Source organism: Papio anubis, chromosome X (genome assembly GCF_008728515.1).
Source record: "Papio anubis isolate 15944 chromosome X, Panubis1.0, whole genome shotgun sequence".
Taxonomy (NCBI): Eukaryota; Metazoa; Chordata; class Mammalia; order Primates; family Cercopithecidae; genus Papio; species Papio anubis.
In genome coordinates, this window is record NC_044996.1 from 3,375,438 (window position 1) to 3,401,070 (window position 25,633).

General features: G+C 37.5%; 2 protein-coding genes across 2 annotated transcripts in view; one reads left to right on the forward strand and one right to left on the reverse strand.

Annotated features, from left to right (window-relative positions):
* The window catches only part of LOC116272016 (gamma-aminobutyric acid receptor subunit alpha-3-like), a 122,448-nt gene extending 97,576 nt beyond the window's left edge, over positions 1–24,872 (forward strand). Inside the window, exon 3 of the mRNA XM_031660815.1 lies at positions 22,076–24,872. Within this exon, the coding sequence (XP_031516675.1) occupies positions 22,076–22,211 (136 nt within the window). The 3' untranslated portion in view covers positions 22,212–24,872. The remainder of the gene's footprint in view (positions 1–22,075) is intronic.
* Positions 1–25,633, reverse strand: part of LOC101024933 (melanoma-associated antigen 4) — a 463,021-nt gene that overhangs the window by 411,270 nt on the left and 26,118 nt on the right. The gene's annotated exons all lie outside the window — the stretch shown is intronic.

Sequence of the window (25,633 nt, forward strand, 5' to 3'; positions counted from 1 at the left end):
TGCTACCCAGGCTGGAATGCAGTGATATGATCATAGCTCATTGTAACTTCAAACTTTCAAACTCCCGGGCTCACATGATCACATAATCCTCCTGCCTGGGCCTCCTGAGTAGCTGGGACTACAGGTATAAGCCACCACATACGGCTAATTTTTAACATTATTTTGTAGAGATAGGGTCTCACTGTCTTGCCCAGGCTGATCTCAAACTCCTAACCTCAAAAGATCTTCCCACATTGTCCTCCCAAGGTATTGGTATTACAGGTGTGGGCCACCACACCTGATCTCTGTTTCTTGAATTAGAAACACTTTTTTTCTTTACTTTCCTCCAAGCCCAGTGCAATTAATACTTTTGAGGCACGAGACTACTAAAATCATGGCTCAAATATTAGGGTTGTTTTCTCCCGAATGTCTTTTGAGTAAATAATGAAATTAAAGTAGAAATAAAGAAATTTCTTGAAAGTAATGAGAACAAAGATACAAATACCAGAATCTCCGGGACATGGCTAAAGAGTGCTAAGAGGGAAGTTTATAGCACTAAATGCCCAAGTCAAAAAGTTACACAGATCTCAAATTAACAACCTAATGTCACACCTAGAGGAACTAGAGAACCAAGAGGAAACCAACCCCAAAGCTAGCAAAAGACAAGAAATAACAAAAATCAGAGCTGAACTGAAGGAAATTGAGATGCACAAAAACATACAAAAGATTAAGTCCAGGGGTGTGTTCTTTGAAAGAATGAATAAGATGGATAGACCACTAGTTATTCTAATAAAGAGAAAAAGAAAAGATCCAAATAAACACAATCAGAAATAACAAAGAGGATGTTACTACTGACCCCAGAGAAATACAGAAAACCCTCAGAGACTACTATGAACATCTCTATGTGCACAAACTAGAAAACCTAGAAGAAATTAAATTCCTGGAAACATGCAACTTCCTAAGACTGAACCAGGAAGAAATTGAATCCCTGAACAGACCAATAACAAGTTCCAAAATTGAATCAGTAACAAAAAGCATACCAATCAGAAAAAGTCTAGGAACAAATGAATTCACAAATTCTACCAGATGTATAAAGAAGAACTGGTACCATTCCTACTGCAACTATTCCAAATAATTGAGGAGGAGGAACTCCTCCTTAACTCATTCTATGAGACCAGCATCATCCTGACACCAAAACCTGGTAGAGACACAACAAAAAAGAAAACTTTTGGCTAATATCCTTGAGGAACATAGATGCAAAAATCCTCAATAAAATGTAGCAAACCAAATCCAGTAGCATACCAAAAATTGAATCCACCTTGATCAAGTAGACTTTATGCCTGGGATGCAAGGTTCGTTCAACATATGCAAATCAATAAATGTGATTCACCACGTAAGTAGAACTAAAAACAAAAACACACATAATGATCTCAGTAGATGCATAAAAGGCTTTTGATAAAAATCAACATTATTTCATTAAAACAAAGGACTACAGGTATAAACCACCACCCAAACCAGGCATTGAAGGAACATACTTCAAAATAATAAGGACATCTATGAAAAAACCCACAGCCAACAGCATACTGAATGGGCAAAAGCTGGAAGCATTCCTCTTGAAAGGCAGAACAAGACATGGATGCCCTCTCTCACTACTCCTATTCAACATGGTACTGAAGTCCTAGCCAGAGCAATCAGGCAAGAGAAACATATAAAAGGCATACCAATTAAAAGATAGGGAGTCTAACTATCTCTGTTTGCAGACAATATGGTTATATACCCAGAAAAGTCTCTGCCTAAAAGCTCCTTGATCTGATTTTAAAACTTCGGCAAAGTTTCAGGATGCAAAATTAATGTACAAAAATCAGTAGCATCATACACCAACAACATCCAAGCTGAGAGCCAAATCAAAAACACAATCCCATTCATGATAGCCATAAAAGAATAAAATACCTGTGAATACAGGTAACCAGGGTGGTGAAAGAGCTCTACAATAAGCATTACAACACACTGCTCAAAGAAATCAGAGATGACACAAACAAATGAAAAAAATTCCATGAGCATGGATAGGAATAATCAATATTGTTAAAATGGCCATACTTCCAAAAGTAATTTATAGATTCAATGCTATTCCTATCAAACTACCAATGGCATTCTTTATAGAACTAGAAAAAAACTATTTTAAAATGTATATGGAACCCCAAAAGAGCCCAAATAGCCAAGGTAATCCTAAGCAAAAAGAACAAAGCTAGAGACATCACACTACCTGACTTCAAACTATACTATGGGGCTACAGTAAACAAAACAGCATGGTACTGGTACAAAAATAGACACATAGACCAAGGGAACAGAATAGAGAGCCCAGAAATAATGCGACAGACCTACAAACATCTGATCTTTCACAACGTTGACAAAAGCAAGCAATGGGGAAAGAAATCCCTATTCAATAAATGGTGCTGGGAAGGTGGATTAAAGACTTACATGTCAAACCTAAAACTACAAAAACCCTGGAAGACAATCTAGAAAATATCATTCTAGACATAGGACCTGGCAAAAATTTCATGATGAAGACATGAAAAGCAATCTCAGGAAATCCAAAAATTGACAAATGGAACCTAATAAAATGAAAGAACTTCTGCACAGCAAAAGAAACTATCAAGGGAGTAGATAGACAATCTACAGAATGGAAGAAAATATGTGTTAAGGTATGCATCCAACAAAGGTCTAATATCCAGCATCTATAAGGAACTTAAACAAATTCACAAGCAAAGAACAACCCAATTAAAAAATAGGCAACAGACATGAACAGACACTCCTCAAAAGAAGACATTTTTTGCGGCAAACAAGCATACGAAAAAATGCTGAACATCACTGATCATTAGAGAAATGCAAATCAAAACCACAATGAGATACCATCTCATATCAATCTGAATGACTATTTTTAAAAAGTCAAATTATAACAGCTGCTGGTGAGGTTGCAGAGAACAGAAGAGAGAGCTCAGAAATAATGCTGCACACCTAAAACTATCTCATACACTGCTGGTGGGAATGTAAATCAGTTCAACCATTGTGGAAAGCAGTTTGGTGATTTCTCAAAGAATTTAAAATGGAATTACTATTTGACCCAGGAATCCCATTATTGGATATATATCCAAAGGAATATAACCCATTCTATCATAAAGACACATGAATGCATATGTTCATTGCAGCACTCTTCATAATAGCAAAGACATGGAACCAATCTAAATACTCAATAAAGTGTATTAGATAAAAGAAATGTGGTACATATACACCATAGAATACTACACAGTCATAAAAAAAGAATGAGATCATGTCATTTGCAGCAACATGGATGCAGCTGGAGGCTATTATCCTGAGCAAACTAACACAGGAACAATAAACTAAATACTATGTGTTCTCACTTATAAGTGGGAGCTGAACATTGAGTACACATGGACATAAAGAAGGGAACAATAAACACCAGGGCCTACTTGAGGGTAGAGTGTGGAAGGAGGGTGAGTATAAGAAAATTACCTGTTGGGTACTATGCTTATTACCTGGGTGACGAAATATCTGTACACCAAACCCTCATGACATACAATTTACCTACACAACAAACCTGCACATGTACTCCCGAAGCTAAAATAAAGCTGAAAAGAAAAAAATTATCACAAAATTAGACTTGGCTAATCATAAAAAACACAAATATTAGGGTTGTCAATCTGTTTGTATTTGCCATAAATAAAGGATCCAATATAATTTTAAAATATAGACTTTGTGCTGACAGTTGTGATACTTAAGAGCTGCTGCTTCTTTTTGATTGTTTGTTTCCATACTTTCTTAATTATGTTTTTGTGTATTGAAAAAAATCCATTACTGCATTATTTTATCCAACCTGAGTAATTTATTCAATTAAACCACCTACATTGGCTGCCACAGCCATTTTAACAATCAACAGTGGTTTATCGACCACTACTTTGTATACATTATGTGCTAGATATAATAGTTCTCAACATTCAGTATTTGTAAGCAAGAAAGCAGGCTCCACATTTGAAGATTATGATTTGGTAGCTCTGGGAATAGGGCCTAAAATGCCCCAGATGATTCTGGTGTAAGGAATCTTTGGGGACACAGTTCCTGTTTTTAAGAAACTAACAGTATAGTTTGGGATATGGGATTCTGGAACTTTAGAATAGCACCTATGAAAAAACCTGTAGAGAGCATATAATCTGATTTTTAAAATTTGTACATGAAGAAACTGAGGCTCAGAAAGGAAAATTGACTTTCTTACAATGAGTTAATAATATACCCAGGTCTAGAACACCAGTTTCTGATTCCCAGTCCTGCATTTTTGATAAAAAGCTACAGAGAGTAATTTCAACTTCATATAATAAATGAATTTCCTATACTCCTGGTTCCTAGTCAAGTATTTTGACCGTTAGCAAATGGAATTATGTATGTGAACAATGTCAAGTTGAACCATTTTGAAACTGACATTTTTCTAGGTCAGAATGATCTAATATCAGCAATTTTCATAATGGGTCAACAAGTAAGTGCCTAAGCAGCAAATGCCAGATCTGACTGCAATTTGTTGAATTTGTCAGGATCCCAGAGAATACAGATGGGACATTTCAATTATTTTAGGAGGATATATTTGCAGAGACTAATCATGAAGTTATGATCTAAGTGGAGGAAAACCACAAGGAATAGAGTGAGAACCTAAGGTGAACAGCACACATATCATGTAAATCAAGCTTTCTTAAGAGGTGCATAGATTTTTGGTGGAGGAAACAGCCAGCCTGAGAAGATTTCACAGGGAGATAGCCAGGGAATTACATGCCCAGTCTTTTCGTCTTCCTCTGATCTTCAGCCAAGGTGGCCAAACTCCAGTTGAAGCAAGAGGCTGATGGCACCTCTAATGTAGTGCATAAAAATTAGCCTTCTAGAAAGGAGAACAGAGTGGAGAATAGTGAAAAGGCAAACGAAATATGCTGCACACAAGGCCGCGTATTTCCACACTACTAATAGAGTAGGGACCATGATTTGGGAGGAATATGACACTATATTAACACGTTTTCTGCATCAACATTATATGGTGGTGGGCCATGGTGACAGCTGATGCAGTGAACTGAAGAGGAGATGACTGGGGAGTTGCTTGTCTCCTTGTCATATCTACAGCCTGACTTGGTTCTACTATCTAAAGGTATCAGTGCTTGTTAGCATCAGTATTCATCTTGAAAATGATTTTCTCAGTTCTCTTAATCTCAGAATAAACTGTCACCTGTGGCAACACGTGTACTTACTTTTACTTGGAATATAAGTGTGAAAAGTCCAAACCCTTCCATTTACATGTAATTTCTATTAAAGAATCAATGCATCAATACTCTTAGCATTTGATCATTAAATCTTAAAATTTCAGAACCAGACTTGGGACCTGAGAGGCTGTCAGTTCCTCGGCTCCTATCCTGGGAAAGAATCTCTCCTGCTTTATGGTTGATGATTCACCTACCAGTATGAATCTCTGCAGTGATAAGCTGCATTATTACCACAGGGCATAGCTCCAGGGGTTAGAAAGTGCTTCCCATATTGAGCTGAAGTCCACCTTCTTCAAACACCTTCTAGTTATAGGGCCCTGTAACATTTGCAACATTTGCTTCTTTTTCCACATAGCAGCTTTCAGATATACTCCATGCTTTCTTCTCTGCAGGCTCACTCTCATTCCTTTCAACTATTCTCTTGGCATAATGTGGTTTTCCAGACATTGCTTCAAACTGGACACTTTCCCTAGTTATCTAATTTAGCTATTTTTTTGAAATTCAATTCCTTAACCTTACTTATTCCATTATGTTCATTTAAACTTTATATGCATAGAGTTCTATGTACCAAGCTCTATTCTAAGCTATTAATATATGTTGATTCATATAATCCTTACAACAGACATGAGAGCTAAGTTATGTTATTATTCATTTGCAGATAAAATGTGGAGACAGAGAGAGGTCAGGTAACTTGCAAAGCTCACACAGCTAGAAAATAGAAGAGTTAGGATTGTATATTTAGAAAACCCCATTGTCTCAGCCCAAAATCTCCTTAAGCTGATAAGCAACTTCAGCAAAGTCTCAGGATACAAAGTCATTGTGCAAAAATCATTAGTATTTTTATACACCAATAACAGACAAACAGAGAGCCAAATCATGAGTGAACCCCCATTCACAATTGCTTCAAAGAGAATAAAATACCTAGGAATTCAACTTAACAAGGGCTGTGAAGGACCTCTTCAAGGAGAACTACAAACCACAGCTCAATGAAATAAAAGAGGACACAAACAAATGGAAGAACATTCCACACTCATGGATAGGAAGAATCAATATTGTGAAAATGGCCATACTGCCCAAGGTAATTTATAGATTCAATGCCATCCCCATTAAGCTACCAATGACTTTCTTCACAGAATTGGAAAAAGCTAAAGTTCATATGGAACCAAAAAAGACCCCACATTGCCAAGACAGTCCTAAGCCAAAAGAACAAAGCAGGAGGCATCACGCTACCTGACTTCAAACTATACTACAAGGCTACAGTAACCAAAACAGCATGGTACTGGTACCAAAACAGAGATGTAGACAAATGGAACAGAACAGAGCCCTCAGAAATAATACCACACATCTAAAACTATCTGATCTTTGACAAACCTGTAAAAAACAAGAAATGGGGAAAGGATTCCCTATTTAATAAATGGTGCTGGGAAAATTGGCTAGCCATAAGTAGAAAGCTGAAAGTGGATCCCTTCCTTACACCATATACAAAAATTAATTCAAGATGGATTAAAGACTTCAATGTTAGACCTAAAACCATAAAAACCCTAGAGGAAAACTTAGGCAATACCATTCAGGACATAGGCATGGGTAAGGACTTCATGACTAAAACACCAAAAGCAGTGGCAACAAGAGCCAAAATTGACAAATGGGATCTAATTAAACTAAAGAGCTTCTGCACAGCAAAAGAAACTACCATCAGAGTGAACAGGCAACCTACAGAATGGGAGAAAAGTTTTGCAATCTACTCATCTGACAAAGGGCTAATATCCAGAACCTACAAAGAACTCAAACAAATTTACAAGAAAAACAAACAGCCCCATCAAAAAGTGGGCCAAGGATATCAACAGACACTTCTCAAAAGAAGACATTTATGCAGCCAACAGACACATGAAAAAATGCTCATCATCACTAGCCATCAGAGAAATGCAAATCAAAACCACAATGAGATACCATCTCACACCAGTTAGAATGGCGATCATTAAAAAGTCAGGAAAAAAACAGGTGCTGGAGAGGATGTGGAGAAATAAGAACACTTTTACACTGTTGGTGGGACTGTAAACTAGTTGAACCATTGTGGAAGTCAGTGTGGCGATTCCTCAAGGATCTAGAACTAGAAATACCATTAGACCCAGCCATCCCATTGCTGGGGATATACCCAAAGGATTATAAATCATGCTGCTATAAAGACACATAAGCATGTATGTTTTTTGCAGCACTGTTCGCAATAGCAAAGACTTGGAACCAACCCAAATGTCCATCAACGACAGACTGGATTTAGAAAATGTGGCACATATACACCATGGAATAGTATGCAGCCATGAAAAAGGATGAATTCATGCCCTTTGTAGGGACATGAATGCAGCTGGAAACCATCATTGTCAGCAAACTCTCACAAGAACAGAAAACCAAACACCACATGTTCTCACTCATAGGTGGGAACTGAACAATGAGAACACTTGGACACGGGAGGGGGAACATTGTTCAGTTCCGCCTGTGGTGGGGTGGGGGGAGGGGTGAGGGATAGCGTTAGGAGATATACCTAACATAAATGACAAGCTAATGGGTGCAGCACACCAACGTGACCCACATATACATATGTAACAAACCTGCACGTTGTGCACATGTACCCTAGAACATAAAGTGTAATAATTAAAAAAAAAAAAATAGAAGAGTTAGGATTGAAACCCAGAAAGTTTGGCTCCAGAGTCCATGCTATAAATCATTATGATGTATTGCTTTTCCTGAGTTTCGATACTTTTAAGTAAGAATGAGGCACATGTCAATTTCTTTTTTTTTTTAATTTTTTTTATTATTATACTTTAAGTTCTAGGGTACATGTGCACAATGTGCAGGTTTCTTACATATGTATACATGTGCCATGTTGGTGTGCTGCACTCATTAACTCATCATTTACATTAGGTATATCTCCTAATGCTATCCCTCCCCCCGTCCCCTTCCCACAATAGGCCCCAGTGTGTGATGTTCCCCTTCCTGTGTCCAAGTGATCTCATTGTTCAATTCCCACCTATGAGTGAGAACATGTGGTATTTTGTTTTCTGTTCTTGCGATAGTTTGCTGAGAATGATGGTTTCCAGCTGCATCCATGTCCCTAAAAGGACACAGACTCATCCATTTTTATGCCTGCATAGTATTCCATGGTGTATATGTGCCACATTTTCTTAATCCAGTCTGTCACTGATGGACATTTGGGTTGATTCCAAGTCTTTGCTATTGTGAATAATGCTGCAATAAACATATGTGTGCATGTGTCTTTATAGCAGCATGATTTATAATCTTTTGGGTATATCCCCAGTAATGGGATGGCTGGGTCAAATCGTATTTCTAATTGTAGATCCTTGAGGAATCGTCACACTGTTTTCCACAATGATTGAACTAGTTTACAGTCCCACCAACAGTGTAAAAGTGTTTCTATTTCTCCACATCCTCTCCAGCACCTGTTGTTTCCTGAATTTTAATGATTGCCATTCTAACTGGTGCAAGATGGTATCTCATTGTGGTTTTGATTTGCATTTCTCTAATGGTGAGTGATGGTGAGCATTTTTTCATGTGTCTGTTGGCTGTATGAATGTCTTCTTTTGAGAAGTGTCTGTTCATATCCTTGGCCCACTTTTTGATGGGGTTCTTTGCTTTTTTCTTGTAAATTTGTTTGAGTTCTTTGTAGGTTCTGGATATTAGCCCTTTGTCAGATGAGTAGATTGCAAAACTTTTCTCCCATTCTGTAGGTTGCCTGTTCACTCTGATGGTAGTTTCTTTTGCTGTGCAGAAGCTCTTTAGTTTAATTAGATCCCATTTGTCAATTTTGGCTTTTGTTGCCACTGCTTTTGGTGTTTTAGACATGAAGTCCTTACCCATGCCTATGTCCTGAATGGTATTGTCTAGGTTTTCTTCTAGGGTTTTTATGGTTTTAGGTCTAACATTGAAGTCTTTAATCCATCTTGAATTAATTTTCGTATAAGGAGTAAGGAAAGGATCCATTTTCAGCTTTCTACTTATGGCTAGCCAATTTTCCCAGCACCATTTATTAAATAGGGAATCCTTTCCCCATTTCTTGTTTTTTTCAGGTTTGTCAAAGATCAGATGGCTGTAGATGTGTGGTATTATTTCTGAGGGCTCTGTTCTGTTCCATTGGTCTCTATCTCTGTTTTGGTACCAGTACCATGCTGTTTTGGTTACTGTAGCCTTGTAGTATAGTCTGAAGTCAGGTAGCATGATGCCTCCAGCTTTGTTCTTTTGGCTTAGGATTGTCTTGGCAATGTGTGTCTTTTTTGGTTCCATATGAACTTTAAAGCAGATTTTTTCCAATTCTGTGAAGAAAGTCATTGGTAGCTTAATGGGGATGGCATTGAATCTATAAATTACCTTGGGTGGTATGGCCATTTTCACAATATTGATTCTTCCTATCCATGAGTGTGGAATGTTCTTCCATTTGTTTGTGTCCTCTTTTATTTCACTGAGCAGTGGTTTGTAGTTCTCCTTGAAGAGGTCCTTTACATTCCCTGTAAGTTGGATTCCTAAGTATTTTATTATCTTTGAAGCAACTGTGAATGGGAGTTCATTCATGATTTGGCTCTCTGTTTGTCTCTTACTGGTGTATAAGAATGCTTGTGATTTTTGCACATTGATTTTGTATCCTGAGACTTTGCTGAAGTTGCTTATCAGCTTAAGGAGATTTTGGGCTGAGACAATGGGGTTTTCTAAATATACAATCATGTCATCTGCACACAGGGACAATTTGACTTCTTTTCCTAACTGTATACCCTTTATTTCTTTATCTTGCCTGATTGCCCTAGCCAGAACTTCCAACACTATGTTGAATAGGAGTAGTGAGAGAGGGCATCCCTGTCTTGTGCCAGTTTTCAAAGGGAATGCTTCCAGTTTTTGCCCATTCAGTATGATATTGGATGTGGGCTTGTCATAAATAGCTGTTATGATTTTGAGATACGTTCCATCAATACCGAATTTATTGAGAGTTTTTAGCATGAAGGGCTGTTGAATTTTGTCAAAGGCCTTTTCTGCATCTATTGAGATAATCATGTGGTTTTTGTCTTTGGTTCTGTTTATATGGTGGATTACGTTTATTGATTTGCATATGTTGAACCAGCCTTGCGTCCCAGGGATGAAGCCCATTTGATCATGGTGGATAAGCTTTTTGATGTGCTGCTGGATTCGGTTTGTTAGTATTTTATTGAGGATTTTTGCACTGATGTTCATCAGGGGTATTGGTCTAAAATTCTCTTTTTTTGTTGTATCTCTGCCAGTCTTTGGTATCAGGATGATGTTGGCCTCATTAAATGAGTTAGGGAGGATTCCCTCTTTTTCTATTGATTGGAATAGTTTCAGAAGGTATGGTACCATCTCCTCCTTGTACCTCTGGTAGAATTCGACTGTGAATCCCTCTGGTCCTGGACTTTTTTTCGTTGGTAGGCTATTAATTATTGCCTCAATTTCAGAGCCTGCTATTGGTCTATTCAGGAATTCAACTTCTTCCTGGTTTAGTCTTCAGAGAGTGTAAGTGTCCACGAAATTATCCATTTCTTCTAGGTTTTCTAGTTTATTTGCGTAAAAGTGTTTATAGTATTCTCTGATGGTAGTTTGTATTTCTGTGGGGTCGGTGGTGATATCCCCTTTATCATTTTTTATTGCATCTATTTGATTCTTCTCTCTTTTCTTCTTTATTAGTCTTGCTAGCGGTCTATCAATTTTGTTGATCTTTTCAAAAAACCGTCTCCTGGATTCATTGATTTTTTGGAGGGTTTTTTTGTGTCTCTATCTCCTTCAGTTCTGCTCTGATCTTAGTTATTTATCGCCTTTGGCTAGCTATTGAATATGTTTGCTCTTGCTTCTCTAGTTCTTTTAATCGTGATGTTAATGTGTCAATTTTAGATCTTTCCTGCTTTCTCTTGTAGGCATTTAGTGCCATAAATTTCCCTGTACACACTGCTTTAAATGTGTCCCAGAGATTCTGGTATGTTGTATCTTTGTTCTCATTGGTTTCAAAGAACATCTTTATTTCTGCCTTAATTTTGTTATGTACCCAGTAGTCATTCAAGAGCAGGTTGTTCAGTTTCCATGTGTTTGAGCGGTTTTGATTGAGTTTCTTAGTCCTGAGATCTAGTTTGATTGCACTGTTGTCTGAGAGACAGTTTCTTATAATCTGTTCTTTTACATTTTCTGAGGAGTGCTTTACTTCCAACTATGTGGTCAATTTTGGAATAAGTGTGATGTGGTGCTGAGAAGAATGTATATTCTGTTGATGTGGGGTGGAGAATTCTCTAGATGTCTATTAGGTCTGCTTGGTGCAGAGTTGAGTTCAATTCCTGGATATCCTTGTTAATTTTCTGTCTTGTTGATCTGTCTAATGTTGACAGTGGGGTGTTAAAGTCTCCCATTATTATTGTATGGGCCTCTAGGTTTCCTTGTAAGTCTCTAAGGACTTGCTTTATGAATCTCAGTGCTCCTGTATTGGGTGTATGTATATTTAGGATGGTTAGCTCTTCTTGATGAATTGATCCCTTTACCATTATGCAATGGCCTTCTTTGTCTCTTTTGATCTTTGATGGTTTAAAGTCTGTTTTATCAGAGAGTAGGATTGCAACCCCTGCTTTTTTTTGTTTTCCATTTGCTTGGTAGATCTTCTTCCATCTCTTTATTTTGAGCCTATGTGTGTCTCTGCATGTGAGATGGGTCTCCTGAATACAGCAAACTGATGGGTCTTGACTCTTTATCCAGTTTGCCAGTGTGTGTCTTTTAATTGGACCATTTAGTCCATTTACATTTAAGGTTAATATTGTTATGTGTGAACTTGATCCTGTCATTATGATATTAGCTGGTTATTTTGCTCATTAGTTGATGCGGTTTCTTCCTAGCATTTTACATACACGAACATTTAGTTACATATAGTAATCTCTCTACCACTGAATTCTTAATATCTCAGCCACATAGCTGGGTAGACCATGTTAAGATGGGGCAAGTGCATTTTTCTTATAGGACCTGTAGAAATAAGAAATATAATTTTATCCTACCATTTTCCCTTTTGAGGTAGAAGTGCAGAATTTGTAACACAGAACAGGGATGGACATGTGAGGCTACAATCAATGATACTTTGTAGGTGATGCTGTGGCTTCCTGTTGCATTATGTCAGGAGGCAAGGTTGTCTCAGTATGGCTGATACTGAATTTTATCACTTGCTTAGGGTGATGACTGTCAGGACTTTCTATTGTAAGGATATCAACCATCAGGATTAATTCAAAGTCTTTGAGCTGGTGGCCAGCTCATTGCTTTGATCGTGGCTGTGGGTATGGGGGTAAAGAACAAATAATAGCAGGGGAGAGAATATTTCTAGTGTTTAGTTTTCTCTTCTTTTGTGTCAAAAAATCTCTTTCCACATAAACAGTGTTATAAATCATTCTCAGCTTGGCCTATTAATACCTGCTTAACCAGAAATGTTGCCGAAATAGTGCCCATGCATTGTCACTATGGTTACAGTCATTCAGATTAATTATGAGAAACAGTACTGCTTACTTTTATCTAGAAAACTAGCTACCCTTTATGGCATTGTTTCAAAGGAAGAATGTACCCCTGCTTCTTTGCAAACTTTGGTTCATGACACATTTTAAGTTGTGATATGTCTGCTTATGGTCACATGGAATCATATCTTTAAGGTCTACTAGCTTATTTTATCATTCACAACATACACTAATTAAATATTTCTCTTTTTTTGTGAAACAGTGGCTTTCAGTTACTAAGATGGCATGAAGGACTTGGTCTTTATTTTCCCAAGTGGTTAGGTGTGTCTGAAGTCAGTACTTCTGTAGTTTTATTACCAGTCCATAGAAGCTATTTCAGAAAAGAACAGCTGTCTTTTTCAGATGGATTTGGCATATTCTAGCCAAAATCAGGTTAGCTCTTCTCTTTTTTTTGTTCTTCAAGGAGCTTCTGTAAAGAGAATGTGTGCTATTGAATTCTAGGTGTTTCTCATTTCCTCCCTAGTATATAACTGACTTCCTTAGTGCTGAATCTTTAATTGAACAGTTCCACTTATAGGAAAGACTGGGCTTGCAAAATGAAAACATGAGGAATATTGGGAAATGGTGAGTAATCTGATTTGCCTGTGATTGCTGGTCAGAAAGAGAAGTAGTAGAATTTGCAACTGTAAAAGTATATTGGGAACAGATTGCAGAAGGCCATGAGTGTCAGGCTTAGGTGTTGGAATTTATTTGGTTAGCTATGAAGAGTTATAAAAGGTTTGTGAGCAATGCAGAGACATAATCTGCTCAGTAATTCCAAATTTTTATTATTTAAAAAAATCTGCTCTTTCCCAGGAGATATGTGGTACAGGAAAAATGCCATCCTTTTAATGAAGTAAATCTCTTTCCTCTTTGGGATGTTGTATGAACTGTGTCAGCAACTCCACATTTGTGCCTCTCCTGCTTTCCCTTAACGTAAACACACCAGGATCCTCAATGAAGGATGCTGGCAGCGACAGCATTAGTTTAATAACTTCGTTGAGGATTCTCTAGATGGTCAGTGATCTTGACTTTCTCCTATAGCCTAAAAGATAATGTATTTTAAAGGTTTTTCATTGCATTTTCAGGAGTTTGGGGGGAAGTTAATGAACAACCTTCATTTACAAAACAATTTTGTATTTATTTATTATCTTATTTACTTGTTTATTTCCAAAGTTTTCTAATGTAGGTTATTGTTATCCCCATTTTACATGTATATCCCCATTTTACATATCCCCATTTTGCATATTTTACATATATTTACAGGCATACCTCATTTGATTGTGCTTCGCTTTATTGTGCTTTGTGGATAGCATGTTTTTTTACAAATTGAAGGTTTGTGGCAGCCCTGTGTTGAGTGAATCTATTGGTGCCATTTTTCCAACAGCATGTGCCCACTTTGTCCCTTGCCGCATTTTGGTCGTTCTTGCAAATTTTCAAAGTTTTCATTATTTTATCTGTTATGGTGATCTGTGATCGGTGATCTTTGATGTTATTATTTTAATTGTTTTGGGGCACCATGAATTCCACTCATGTAAGACAGTGGACTTAATTGGTAAATATTGTGTTTGCTCTGACTGACTATTCCACTGAAGGGCCATTCCCCTGTCTCTCTCCCTCTCCTTAGGCCTTCCCTCTCCCTGAGATACAACAATATTGAAAATAGGCCAATTAGTAGCCCTACATAGCCTCTAAGTTTTCAAGTGAAATAAAAAGTTACATGGCTCTCACTTTAAATCAAAAGCTAGAAATGATTAAGCTTAGTAAGGAAGGCATGACAAAAGCTGAGATACTCTAAAAGCTAGGCCTTTTGTGGCAAGCAGTTAGCCAAGTTGTCAATGCGAATGAAAGACTTTTGAAGGAAATTAAAAATGTTACTCCAGTGAGCACATAAATGATAAGAAAGTGAAACAGCCTTATTGCGAATATGGAGAAAGTTTTAGTGGATAGAAGATCAAGCCAGACACAACATTCCCTTCAAGCAAAGCCCAATTCAAAGCAATGCTATAACTCTCTTCAGTTCTATGAAGACTGGGAGAGATAAAGAAGCTGCAGAAAAAGTTTGAAGGTAGTGGAGGTTGGTTCATGAGGTTTAAGGAAAGAAGCCATCTGCATAACATAAAATGCAAGGTGAAACACAAGTGCTGATGGAGGAGCTGCAGCAAGTTCTCCAGAAGATCTAGCTACGATAATTGATAAAGGTGGCTACACGAATAACAGATTTTGGTAGATGAAACATCCTTCTATTGGAAGAAGATGTCTTTCAGGACTTTAATAGCTAGAGACAAGAAGTAAATGCCTGACTTTGAAGCTTCAAAGCAGTGGCTGACTCTTTTGTCAGGGGCAAATGCAGTTGGTGACTTTAAGCTGAAGCCCATTGCTCATTTACTATTCTGAAAATCCTAGGACCCTTAAGAATTATGCTAAATCCACTCTCTCTATGCTCTGTAAATGAAATAACAAAGCCTGAATGACAGCACATCTGTTTATAGCATGGTTTACTGAATATTTTAAGCACACTGTTGCAGTCTTCTTTCCAGGAAAAAATACTCCTTTTGAAATGTTATTTTTCAATGACAATGCACCTGGTCACCCAAGAGCTTTGCTTTGATGGAGCTGTGCAAGATGAATGTTTACAATACAACATCCATTCTTCAGCCCACTGATCAAGAAGAAATTTTGACTTTCAAGTTTTATTATTTAAGAAATACATTTCATAAGGTTATAGCTTCCATAGATAGTGATTCTTATGATGGATCCAAGAAAAGTCCATTGAAAACCTGGAAATGATTTACCTTTCTGGATGCCACTAAGAGCATTCATGATTCAGGGGAATAGTCAAAATACAAACATTAACAGGAGTGTGGAAGAAGTTCGTTCCAGTCATCATGGGTGACTTTGAGGGGTTGAAGACTTCAGTGGAGGAAGTAACTGCAGATGTGGTGGAAATAGCAAGAAAACTATAATTAGAAGTGGAGCCTAAAGTTGTGACTGAATTGCTGCAGTCTCATGAAAAATCTTGAAGGGATGAGTTACTTCTTACAAACAAGCAATGAGAGTGGTTTCTTGATATGGAATCTACTCCTAGTGAAGATTCTGTGAATATTGTTGAAATGACAACAAAGGATTTAGAATATTACACAAACTTAGTTGATAAAGCAGTGTCAGGGTTTAAGAGCATTGGCTCCAATTTTGAAAGAAGTTATGCTGTGGGTAAAATGGTACTAAACAGCATCACATGCTGAAGATAAATCCTTTGTGAAAAGAAGAGTCAATTGATGAGGCAAACTTCATTGTCTTATTTTAAGAAATTGCCGCCACAGCTGCCCCAGTCTTTAGCAACCACCACCCTGATTGGTCAGCAGCCGTCCACACTGAGGCAAAACCTTCTCCTAGCAAGAAGATTATGACTTGTTGAAGCCTGAGATGATCGTTAGCATTTTTAGCAATAAAGTGTTTTTAATTAAGGTATGTAAATTGTTTTCTGGACATAATGCTAGTGAACACTTAATAGGGTGCTATACAGTATAAACATAACTTTTATATGCACTGGGAAACCAAAATATTTGTGACTCACTTAATTGTGATATTTGCTTTATTGCAGTGGCCTGGTACCAAACTCACAATATCCCTGAGGTATGCCTGTAGGTCTCACAGTCAGTTAGTGGCAGAGACAGAACTAAATTCCAGTCATTTGATTCTAGTCCTGTGAATTTACCACTGATCCATCTTTAGGGCTAGGAAAATGACTAAACTTGCATAACCTTCAGATAGTATATTAGTAACATCATTTTCATTTTTTAATGGTGAATTATTATTATCATATTTTATCTAACCAGTAGTGGCAAATATGAGGTGCAATGGACATGTTTTAGTGTCACTCTCATTAACTTGATAAGCATATAGCATCAAGCAATTCGTTTCTCTCTTTGGTGTTGGTGTCTTAGGTGTCTCATGTGTAAAATGAAGGGAGAGAATTATACAATCTCTAAGGTTCTCCATAATTCTGACATGCCATGATTCCTTTTTTCCCCAAACTACCTTTGAATTCAAACGTTGCAGTTTAGTTACTGAAGAAGAGTTCTATTTAGGCTGCAGATTAAATCAGCTTCCCCACACAATAATTTAGTGCACATTAGGAGAAAAAAATCAATAATAAAGAATAAAACCATAGAGCAATATATTGAAAATAATTTGGGGATGATATTTAGCATTGATTTTTGTTTATTTATTTATTTTTTTGAGACAGGGTCTTGCTCTGTTGCCCAGGCTGGAGCACAGTAGCGTGATCTCAGCTCACTGCAACCTCCACATCCTGGGCTCAAGTAATCTTCCAACCTCAGCCTCCCCAGTAAATGGGACTACAGGTGTGCCACCATGTCTAGCTAATTTTTGTGTTTTTGTAGAGACAGGGTTTTGCCATATTGTCCAGACTAGTCACAAGCCAGCATTGCTTTTTGACTTAAAAGTTTTCAACTTTTTGATGAAGAATGATGCTAAGATATCAACAGTCAGCAGGAGGAAATGGAAATGCATTCTCATGGAAGCTAGTATTTCAGTAAGAGAGAAAGCACAGTGTATTGGTCTTATATTCAGGATTTTAAAGAATTAATTTTTCATTTTTGTGGGTACATCATAGGTATATATATTTATGGGGTGCATGAGATGTTTTGATACAGGCATGCAATATGAAATAATCACATCATGGAAAATGTGGTATCCATCACCTCAAGCATTTATCCTTTGTGTTAAAGCAATCCAATTAGTTATTCTAAAATGTACAATTAAATTATTATTACTGATGTCACCCTTTGTACTGTCAAATACTAAGTCTCATTATTTCTTTTTTTTTTTCTTTTTTTTATTATTATACTTTAAGTTCTAGGGTACATGTGCATAACGTGCAGGTTTGTTACATATGTATACTTGTGAAGTCTCATTATTTCTATTATTTTTATACACATTAATCATCCCCACTTTTCCTCAACCACTCCACTATCCTTTCCAACCTCTAGTGACGATGCTTCTACTCTCTATATCCATGAGTTCAATTGTTTTAATTTTTAGCTCCCACAAATAAATGACAACATGCAATTTTTGTCTTTCTGTGCCTGGCTTATTTCACTTAGCATAATGATCTCCAGTTTCATCCACGTTTTGCAAATGACAGGATCTCATTATTTTTATGACTGAATAGCACTCTATGGTGTACATGTATCACATTTTCTTTATCCAGTCATCTGTTATGGATATTTAGGTTGCCTCCAAATCTTACCTATTGTGAACAGTCCTGTGACAAACATGGGTGTGCAGATGCCTCTTTGATATACTGATTTCCTTTCTTTTGGGTATATACCCAGCAGTGGGATTGCTGGTTCATATGGCAGCTCTATTTTTAATATTTTGAGGAACCTCCAAAGTCTTCTCCATAGTGGTTGTGCTAATTTACATTCCCACCAACAATGTATGAGGGTTCCCTTTCCTCTACATTCTCATCAGCATTTGTTATTTCCTGTCTTTTGGATAGAAGCCATTTTATCTGGGGTGAGATGATATGTTATTGTAGTTGTGATTTGCATTTCTCTGATGATCAGTGATGTTAAGCACCTTTTCATATGCCTGTTTGTCATTTGTGTGTATTCTTTTGAGAAATGTCTATTCAAATATTCTGCCCATTTTTAATTGGATTATTATACTTTTTTCCTACAGATTTCTTTGAGCTCTTTATCTATTCTGGTTATTAATTCTTTGTCAGATGAATAGTTTGCAAATATTTTCTCCCATTCTGTAGGTTGTCCCTTCAGTTCGTTGATTGCTTCCTTTGCTGTGAAGAAGCTTTGTAATTTGATGTGATCCCATTTGTCCATTTTTGTTATGGTTGCCTGTGCTTGTAGGGTATTGCTCAAGAAATTTTTGCCCAGACCGATGTCCTGGAGATGTTCCCCAAAGTTTTCTTGTAGTAGTCTCATAGTGTGAGGTCTTAGATTTCAGTCTTTTAATCCATTTTGATGTGATTTTTATATATGGCAAAAGATAGGGGTCTAGTTTCATTCTTCTGCATATGGATATCCAGTTTCCCAGCACCATTTATTGAAGAGACTGTCTTTTTCTCCAGTGTATGTTCTTGATATTCAGCAATTTTGGATTAACATTAATATTTTAGCTGTCTCATCACCTCTCAGGGTGATTAAAAATTATGTCCAAGGCTTTAGTATTCTCATCTGCAGATCCATCTAGAAAAGGTAATCTCTGAAGCCTTATATATTTCTTTCTTTCTTTTTTTTTTTTTTTTTTTTTTGAGACGGAGTCTCGCTGTGTCGCCCAGGCTGGAGTGCAGTGGCCGGATCTCAGCTCACTGCAAGCTCCGCCTCCCGGGTTTTTACGCCATTCTCCTGCCTCAGCCTCCCGAGTAGCCGGGACTACAGGCGCCCACCACCTCGCCCGGCTAATTTTTTGTATTTTTTAGTAGAGACGGGGTTTCACCGTGTCAGCCAGGATGGTCTCGAACTCCTGACCTCGTGATCCGCCTGTCTCGGCCTCCCAAAGTGCTGGGATTACAGGCTTGAGCCACCGCGCCCGGCCGCCTTATATATTTCCCCTATGATTCTATGAGGATTCTCCTTTCTGCCCCATCTAGTAATTCAAGATTTTTTTTTCATTCAGTTTATGAATCTACTTCCAAGAAACTGAATTAGGCTACCCAGGATCAAGATCTTCCACCGTGAGAGTTAAGGGATAATGAGAAAGGGGTTTGCACGAAATTAGTTGAGCTGCCACAGCCCTTCCCCCTACAGCCCATGTCAGATGGATCTAGACCATTGGTGGCCTGAGCCAGGGGTGGACTGTCACCTGACAATGTACCTGTATTTATCTCCTCAGCATACTGATGTCAGTTTGTTAGTTCTGCATTACAGTTCCCTTCTTTCTTCCCCCTTCCCAATGGAGCATCTGTATCACTTCTTGTGATCTGTCCACTAAACCAGCCAGTCTTGTCTACTGTTGACTAGGTTCCAGTTCCTCTCTGGCCAAAGCTTTCCTTATGGCTTTTGTCTGATGAGGGTGCCAATTGCTTGTTGTTAATATTTATACTTGAATAATGCATTCGAGTGCATAAACCACTAGTCTGATAAAGAGAAAACACACTTTGAATGCTTCTAGATGTGAAGCAGTAAGCCTGATAATTTTAATATATTGTATTTTTTTTAACTTTAATACAACATATGTGTGAAGTTATTTTAATTTTAAAGATCCTAAAGCTATTACTAGGGGTGTTATATGGCTTGCCTAATGTCATACAACGAATAAACTCAAATGCATGTTTCCAGACTCTTTAAGCCTGCTTATTTTTTCCCGTGTGTATCTATTATATAACTTGATTATTTCAACAGCTCCATAAGTTAAGTAGGGGAAGGATTACTTGCTTTGTTTTACTTTATTTTGCTTTCTGCTCTATCATAACACCTCGAACAGTAATAGACACATAGTTAATAAAAATGCATTGGATGATTAAGTGAATTAAATTAGGTTTATAAATTAAGTTCAAACTCACTTGGTTATCAGCTACAGTGTGGCAGTTTAGAGTGAGAACTATTCAAATAAGATGTTTATACACTTCTGTAACTCTCAGGACCTTTTCAGAACAGAAGCCTTGTTCACTGTTAGGGATAAATATTATGGGGAAGACATATTGATGTTTATACTATTCTGTAGCTTTTTCTGAGGATCTTTACAGAACGGGAGCCTTGTTCACTGCTAGGGATAAATATTAGTGGGAAGATGTACTGACTGTCTCCTAAGACTCCTTCTTAACTAGAATCTTGACTTTTATAGCCCTGATTAACTGGATGCTAGGAATAGTTATTATATATGTATTAATGTCAATTTCCTGGGTTCAAGTTAAGAATGAGGAAAAACTGAGACTTAAAGACATACAAGTGCTGGCCGGGCATGGTGGCTCATGCCTGTAATCCCAGAACTTTGGGAGGCCGAGGCAGGCAGATCACGAGGTCAGGAGATCGAGACCATCCTGGCTCACACAGTGAAACCCCGTCTCTACAAAAAATACAAAAAATTAGTCAGGTGTGGTGGCGGGCGCCTGTAGTCCCAGCTACTCGGGAAGCTGAGGCAGGAGAATGGCATGAACCCGGGAGGCGCAGCTTGCAGTGAGCCAAGATCATGCCACTGCACTCCAGCCTGGGTGACAGAGCGAGACTCCATCTAAAAAAAAAAAAAAAAAAAAAGACATGCAAGTGCTATAAGATGCTTAATGGTAGCTCCAATCACAAATACACCTGGTACTAGGACCCAGGATTTCTAGCTCCTGGTCCTTTACTTGATTCCACACCATGCTTCTTGACCCTTGGCAAAAGCCATATCTTTTACCATATTCCTATTTCCTCTGAACTACCCAGGGCCTTTATTTCTAGTCCTGTCAAACAACACCAAGCTCCTCCTCAAAAAGTGAAAGTATCAGTCACAGTGCCTAAGCCTCATTAGGTGATTAGTAAAGTGCATAGTCTTCAGAAAGACTTACAGAAGTAATCCAAATTGAAGAATCAGGAGGTACCTAAAGGACACTGGAAAGTTAGAGAAGTTGGATCATAGCCTTATGCCTGCCTCTCACTAGCAATATGACTTTGGGGAAATTTGGTTTCTTGTCTGTGCTTGTTTTCCTATGTATAAAATGAGAGCGATTAAGGCATCTCGTAATAGTCTTAAAGTCTGGTAGCTTTAACATTTGATGAACTACTACTGCTTGGTTTCCCTATCTCCATAGGATGAGGGTAGAAGTAGACTATATACAATTCAAGGATCTCTCTGACCCTGTTTTTCTGTGAACTTAAATTTCTCTGGGCTAGAAGTGAGGTAAGTTCTCAGTAACATTTCCCTTCTTTATTTTGATGCCTGTTTAATCATGCAACACAATTTTATCAACCAACTGTATACCGGGAAATGTTCTCAGTGACATTCTGTCTAGAATTTCTGCTTGTGTCTCTTTACTGCTGGGATGGGGCCAGGATATATGCCTGGCAAAGCTCATACCAATGCTAGAGTAAGAGTTCAAGTATTAACCACACTGTCTGCCTCCTACACAAGCAATCATTGTGACAAATATGTAGTAATTGTTATTTTGGTTAAGATATGGGTCTATGTAATTGGCCCAGTCTATTAATTGAAATCTTCTTGAATTAAAATATCTAGTCATGTATTTTTTTTCCTGTTAAGAACTATTATTTTTTTCTTTTCTTTACATTGCCTCAGGCTGTCTCCTAAGCACGCCCCAGATATTCCTGATGACAGCACTGACAACATCACTATCTTCACCAGAATCTTGGATCGTCTTCTGGACGGCTATGACAACCGGCTGCGACCTGGGCTTGGAGGTCAGTCCTTTTAAGATCTTCTTCTTGGCCATTGTTATCTAAAAAGAGTTATAAGGTGCCTTCAGTAGTCTGTTGGCCAATGAGATTAATGTAAAGCTGAATTTCTTCCCTATGAGCACTGAAAATTAGTCATAATCCTTCATTTCAGTAGGTGATTTCTCTGGTCTGATTTCAGAAGATTCTAGATTTTTGCTAGGTGCATATTGAGTAATACACAGATGTTCCATGACTCAGAATGCTTTGACGTATGATTTTTGTCTTTATGATGTGATTTTGGGACATAGCCCAATGGATTTAGACTTATGACATTTCCAATTTATGATGGGTTTATTGCGATGTGGTCTTATAAGTTGAGGAGCATCTCTACCTCAAGGTTAGACAATGCCCATTTCTAGTAACAGAATACCAATACCTGCCTGGATGACTGGTGTAGTCCAGGAAAAGCTGAGAAACATGCCTTTGTTTTCAAAATCCTGAGCATATATCAGCCTGACACTCCAAAAAGGAATAATCTACTGGCTATGTGAGATCTTAGTTGGTTATCAGTTTAGTATAATCAGCAATATGATCACAATAAGGTAAATGTATTATAATATATCAGGGGCTATTATAAATTCACAAAATGTAACCTAATGCTATTTTATAATTTGTAGTCCATATTCAAAATTTTCCAATTATCCCCAAAATGTACTTTATAGAAATTTTCATTGATTTAGGATTCAATCCAGGATTATGCATTGCATTTATTGTTGTGTCTCTTCAGCCTACATTCAGCATTTCTGTGTTTTTTATGACATTGATTAGATCTTCCATATTCATTTTCGAAGTAACACCATAGGAGTTAATTATGTCTTTGTCAGCACATTACTCAAGAAGGGACTTGATGTCTGTTTGCCCCGTTACTGGTAGTGCTAATTTAGATGTTTACCAGGTTGCTGCACTCTAAAATTATTATATTTAAAGTTTATAATTAATATGTAATTTGTGGAGAGATGTTCTGACACTATTTTATGCCTTTTCCAGCTTGTACCCAACAGTCTTAGCAACTACAGATTATCTTTGTGAGACTAATAACAATTATAGTGACAAAATGGTGATTTTCTAAATCTATTATTATTCTACACTTATTAAATTACATTTTATTGTAAGAAAAAAATCTTTTTTTCTCTTTAATTAATTAGCTAATGTCAGTATGAATGGATTCTTGCTTTATTCAATGGATTACAGACATTGATATCATTCATTTCAATAGACTATATTTATTTTGACTAAGATTTTTGCTAGTAATTTCCCATATTCCCTAGTGGTAGCCTATTCCATTTGGCTTCTGTTTCCTTTTAATATGCTCTCATTTTCTGAGTACTTTCTTATTATATGGCATGACAGTATATTCCAGACTTATTTTATACTTTCGATAATCCAACCTTGGAATTAGTCATTTTTCCAAGCATAAGTGGTACCTTTTGTGGGAAATTACATTTATAATCAAATTTCTGGCTGCTAGGTGTCCTCATTACTGCTAGGATCTCATTGCTTCCAGGATTTTTCAGTAGATAGAACTGGGAAAATAGCAAATGCACACACACTCACATGTATATACACACACAGATGTATTGTATATATGTATGTGTATGTGCATGTATGGCAATGAGTTTACACTGATACTACTAATTGCAGTCCAGCAAGTACTTTTAATTGATACATTTACCCATTTGTTTAATCCTACAATATACAAAACTATTTTGAAATTACTATACCCATACTACTACAATAAACACATTAAGTAAAGTTAAAGATATATTTGCAGTTTTTTCATTGTGTTTTGATTTTGGACTAAGGCCATATAACACCTGCTTTTATATAAATAATGGATTAGAGTAGAGCAGTATTGAAGGAAGAGAGACCAGTCACAAATTAATCGCAATTTTCTAGGATGAAAAGAATGACTATGTGAATGCAGAAAATTTGGTGACTGCTTAGATTATGGGGTTAGAAAAAGTGGAGGAGAAAGGGATAACTTCTAGGTTCCTGGCTTGTATGGTTGGGTAGTGCTATTTTCTAAAATGGGGAAAACTGGAGGGAAAATGGTGCAATTTCATTTTGTTTCTTTTGGATTTGGGGTTGGAACAATTAATATGGAAAGAAGAGAAAGAAAGTAAGGACCAGATTTACTCTCTCATCTTAAACAACCACAAAGAAATGAACAAATATATAGTGTTTTACAGAAATCAAACAAAGGCAGCACAGGATATTGATTCCTGAAAGAAAGAAAACAAACAAGGTGAGCTCTGTGATTGCTGATGCTTAACTGACTGGAGAAAATTTTTAGGCTACAGTGCAGGGAGGGGAACCCAAATAGTGTCTGGTGGACTGTTTCAGTTGAGAAGAAGTTGAGAAATTGGGGATGCCAAGGTTATTGATTCATAAGGCAGAGGAGAAGATAGAGCTGCATGGAGAATAAAAAGTTGTGAGGAGAGAGGGAGAGAGAGAGAGAGAGAGAGAGAGAGAGAGAGGCAGAAATCTGTAGAGGGTGCTTCACAAGTTTTCAGGTATGTACTGCTTACCTCACAACTCAAGGATGAGGAAAAAACCACTGAAAACAGTGGGTAAAACTAAAACATCAGGGTTTGGAATAACTTGTGTTTTCACCAACCAGAGTTTCCACCACTCTACTTGGTGGAAACACTTTTTTTTTTTTTTTTAAAATTTATTTATTATTATTATACTTTAAGTTCTAGGGTACATGTGCATAACGTGCAGGTTTGTTACATATGTATACTTGTGCCATGTTGGCACAATGCTGCACCCATCAACTCGTCATTTTACATCAGGTATAACTCCCAATGCAATCCCTCCCCTCCCCTCCCCATGATAGGCCCGGTGTGTGATGTTCCCTTCCTGAGTCAAGTGATCTCATTGTTCCAGTTCCCACCTATGGTGAGAACATGCAGGTGTTTGGTTTCTGTTCTTGTGATAGTTTGCTAAGAATGATGGTTTCAGCTGCATCCATGTCCCTACAAAGGACACAAACTCATCCTTTTTATGGCTGCATGAGTATTCCATGGTGTATATGTGCCACATTTTTCTTAATCCAATCTGTCACTGATGGACATTTGGGTTGATTCCAAGTCTTTGCTGTGAATAGTGCCGCAATAGGCTTATGCGATGTGCATGTGTCTTTATAGCAGCATAATTTATAATCCTTTGGGTATATCCCCAGTAATGGGATGGCTGGGTCATATGGTACATCTAGTTCTAGATCCTTGAGGAATGCATACATACTGTTTTCCATAATGGTTGAACTAGTTTACAATCCCACCAACAGTGTAAAGGAGTGTTCCTATTTCTCCACATCCTCTCCAGCATCTGTTGTTTCCTGACTTTTGAATGATGCATACCATTCTAACTGGTGTGAGATGAGGTATCTCATTGTAGT